General features: G+C 47.6%; 1 protein-coding gene across 1 annotated transcript in view; it reads left to right on the forward strand.

Annotated features, from left to right (window-relative positions):
- The first annotated feature begins 474 nt into the window (after positions 1-474).
- The window catches only part of RP1L1 (RP1 like 1), a 32,076-nt gene continuing 28,208 nt past the window's right edge, over positions 475-4,342 (forward strand). Inside the window, exon 1 of the mRNA XM_019538111.1 lies at positions 475-1,129. Coding sequence (XP_019393656.1) covers positions 491-1,129 — 639 coding nt within the window. The 5' untranslated portion in view covers positions 475-490. The remainder of the gene's footprint in view (positions 1,130-4,342) is intronic.

Raw genomic sequence — 4,342 nt, forward strand, 5'->3', positions numbered from 1 at the left:
TTTTTTAAAAGATCAATTTTGACTCTTGTGATGTTGGGGGAAAAGCTCAAAACTGTGACCAGGAAAGGCACAGAAACCAAAATGACAAAATATGAAACCAAATCTTATGCATCTTGAGGGGTCTGGCTCATAATATTTGAACGCTGGGGGTTCATATTGCTGTTGGTTTCTGTAGTGTTTCATAAACTTAACTGGGAATAGAAACAAGTCTTGGATTATTCAAGGCTATGGTTACGTTGCAAATTTTGTAAATGTTGTAAATTTGCAGCTGCGTATACTCCTATTTGTTTGAGCCAGTCAGTTCTCCAAGTAGTGAAAACACCACAGGCTGAATCCATTTCTGTCTTCCACATACACGGTGGGTTACATGCGGATGCCATAATATTACTCGGAGGCACATTTGGGCCCATGACATGTCAGACATTGGTGCCGTGCGCTATGGTCCAAATAGATATTTTTCTTCTGTTGCAGTGTCCTTCCAGTGTGAGGCATGACTCAGGCGGCTGCCGATGACCTGTCCACCTTCAGCCCCTACAACTATGAGCAGCCCCTTCCCCCCGTGGCCCGGGCAAATGCTGTCTCCCACGTTCCTCCAGCTAAGAAAATAACTTTCTTCAAGAGCGGGGATCCTCAGTTTGGAGGAGTCAAGATGGCCATCAACCACCGCCGCTTCAAGAGCTTCAATGCCCTCATGGACGACCTCTCCCACAGGGTCCCCCTGCCGTTCGGGGTCCGGACCATCACGACCCCGCAGGGGATACATTGCATCAGTGAGCTGGACCAGCTGGAAGATGGAGGGTGCTACCTCTGTTCTGACAAGAAATACATCAAGCCCATCGGCATTAGCAATGCCAGCCGAAGGGCGGGCGTTCAGCAGAGTGGGCCCCAGAGCGGCGCCCCGCGGAGAGGAGCCCAGGAGAGCAGGTCCGAAGACTATTCTATGCCTTTTGCCCAGCAAGGCACCAGGATACCCAAGAAGATCACTCTGGTTAAGAACGGGGAAATCGGGGTGCGACGCTCCATCATCCTGAACCACAGGAACGCCCGGAGCTTCAAAACTCTCCTGGATGAGATTTCAGAGCTTCTCCAGTTCACCGTGAAGAAACTCTACACTGTTGATGGGAGGAAGGTGAGTCTCTTAAATGCAAGTCATTCCTAATACGTACCACTTCGGTCCCTTTTATTCCCTAAGAGGCCAATCCTGTACCCCAAGAGATGACCTGGGACACAGTAAAGCCAATTCTGTGGGCTGTGGGCTCCACCTGCCCCAATCTAGAAAGACGCCCACTTGCTTCCCATCCATATCCATGAGCCACAGTAGCAAGGTGGTGATGATACCAGTGGGGGCATGCCATGTTGCTGGACTTGAGCATGCTGGAAACCCAGGTCTTAGCTGTGAAGCTGGGATGTCCTCATGCCTTACCTCTCCTTATGGAGAACGGTAGCAGAGGGGTGGGGGCTTATTTCCTCAGTGGTGTGACTGAGCTCTTAGGGGCTGACATACCTAATGCAACAAGGTCATTGGGGATGCAGGGATGGAGATGCCTTCTCTTAGGAGGACAATGGACCACGAGGGGTGACCACCCACAAACAGGGTGAGCAGCTGCTAGGGTTGGGCAAAACATCCCCAGTGACATCAGAAATGACCCCAAACCCAACTGTGTTCACATTTCTGTACAAACACGAGGCTCCGGCTCCACTGGCAGGTTCACTGAGGCTCATCAACCGTCCAAGGAAGCTTGGGCCTGGGGTTAGGTTGTGGTTTAGGGTTGAAAGCACCTGTTAGTGGCAACTTATCTTTGCTTTGATATTTTTGGGGAGGGCAGCAGAGAGAGTCCAAACTCAGAAGGACACTGAATGGGAAGGGATGAGAACTAAAAGCAAATATCTTTGCTTGGCTCTCTGTTGAACGTCTGCACATTCCTGCTGCAAAGGCATTAAATATCTGTTCTCTGAAGCCCCAAGGCAAACCTCGTTGGGCCTGTATAATGTTAGCCCAGGCTCAGCATGGGAAAGTAGAAAAGTAGAGTAAACTTGCCCTGCTCTGCACCTCTTCAAGGGCTTCCCTTTCACTCAGGGGATAACTGTACTGAGATGCTGTATAGCGAGAGCAGTATCCCGCCCAGAGCTTTCATTGAATTTCTCTATCTCTTGGATTCATTTTCCCTTGCTTTATTGGCCTGGCTAAGAGCATTGGGGAAAGTTAATGTAGCACAATGGTTTTTGGACCCTAGTTTGCCTACAGATGGAGTCAGGTAACTCTCATGTACTGGTATTTCAATAGAGGCTGGGCATGCCTATTTGAGGGCAGACTTTAACTCCCTATAGGACAGGTTTCTGAATGGCAGTGGGATTTTGTCCATTTCTGTTGGGATGGCTCCAGCCAGCTCATATGGTGAGACTATTTTCATGAGGTCTTTCCTTTCTCCACCAAGTGGCATTATTTTTCCTCCTTGGTGCTTAACCATCAGTCCTACAGATGCCAGTGGCAAAGCTGATACAACAACCAAGCCAGTGACTGCTTTTCTGTGCTTACTGAATGATTACAGAGGCGGGGGCAGAGCTAAAAGTGGCAGGATTATTGGCAGAGCCAGTGAGGGAAATGGGAATTCCTTTTTGTAGGAAGAAAATCAGATTTTTTTTAAAAAAGATTTCCATCCCAAATTGAAACAGAAGAACCAAAATGGATATTTTTTCCATGGAAAAGGATTTCCAGAAAAAAATCCATTCTGGGAGAACTGAGGCAGTTTTTTGGCTTGCTGACTGCTTCTCTACAAAGGTCAGTCCAATTGCCATATTTGGAAGGAGTTTTCCCCCATGGTCAGATTGGTACAGAAGGTCGAGGTTTTGCCCTCCTCTGTAGTTGGGGGGAGGGGAGGCATGTATGGCCCTCTTTCTTGGATCTTTGGATCCAAGGCATTTTAACAACCTTTGCAACAGCAGGACACTGAGAGCCCTTACCCCACTGCTTTACCTGTGGCAGGCTGGGTTGCTTTTGGTGTCGTTGGTCCATATGCCCTGTAGGTGTCTGGAGGTGCCTGTGCAGTTTTAAAAATATGTTAGGCAAGGTTTTGTACAGCATGGTTTGAATAGGGATGATCTTGCTTCAGGCAAGAGGCTGGACTAGATGATCTCCAGAGGTCCTTCCCAGCCCCGCTTTATGATTCATGGGGCATGTCTACACATGCTTTTACACCAACTTAAATTTACTGCGCAGTAAGTGGGCATAGGCCAGTGCTTACACTTGCAGGCGTTAAAGCTCATTAACACTGTGTGTGGGCTTACTTGAGTCTGAAGTTAGTCCCAAGTCAGTCCACACACAGAGTATTACTGCATAGTAAGATGTCTACACATGCGTTACTGAGCAGTAACTAGCTGGGAGTAAATTTGATATCTGCATGATGCAGGTATCAAGCTTACACTCAAGTCAGCATATATTGCTATATTTACTGCACAGTATGCATGTGCATGTGTAGATGTGTGCCTATACTGCACAGTAATTTTAGTTACTGCACAGTAAATGCACATGTGTAGATGTGCCCTGTGATTCATTTGACTCCTTGCCTTTGGGCAGATTGCCCAAAGCTGAACACCTCTCTCAGCCTTTGTGGCTCTCAGTATCCAGCCTAACCAAGAGGGGCCACAAGCTGGCAGGAAGGATAAGGACCCAGCTCCCTGCTTTCCTTTCAGCCAGGCTTGAAGGCAGAGATTTGTGGTGCTCCACCTCCAGCAATCTCTCATCAGTTGTACTGTCTGCATTTCACTGCTAGCATCTAAAATGTAATTCCTATGGGAAACTCCTGAGCAGTTCTAGCAACCAGCAATGATACTAAGCAGTTAACTAACATAGATCCAGGTCCTGCTGGACATTGCAGTCATGTGGGATTTATACCAATATAACTGGAACCCAAATCTGGCCCTGTATTGTTGCTGTTGGCATTGTCTCATGGTCTGGTGCCTATGAGATGTCAGTCTTTCATCCTGAGCTTGGGACGAGCCAGCTCTTTAGAACTGATGTTGTTCCAATATGGAAGACATCTTCAAAATAACAGATCATTGTAGGCTCTGGATGCTGATGGAAATGTCCAAGCCATTGTGGTGGCTCCTCAGAGTTTGGGGCAGTCTCTAGGGCACTTATTATAATCAGTACTACGTTAGCTATTCCTCTACATGTTGTTCTTCCCTCCATACTGAAGGACTGGTTTTTCTTTCTCTGCCAGATATCCATTGGCCAAGCAACATTTTAGATAGTGAGTTTGATGCCTATAGTTTCATAGTTTCTAGGGTCGGAAGGGACCTGAGCAGATCATCTAGTCCAACCCCCTGCCATGGCAGGAAAGAG

The sequence above is a fragment of the Crocodylus porosus genome, unplaced genomic scaffold (assembly GCF_001723895.1).
Source record: "Crocodylus porosus isolate Cpor-Errol unplaced genomic scaffold, CroPor_comp1, whole genome shotgun sequence".
NCBI lineage: Eukaryota > Metazoa > Chordata > Crocodylia > Crocodylidae > Crocodylus > Crocodylus porosus.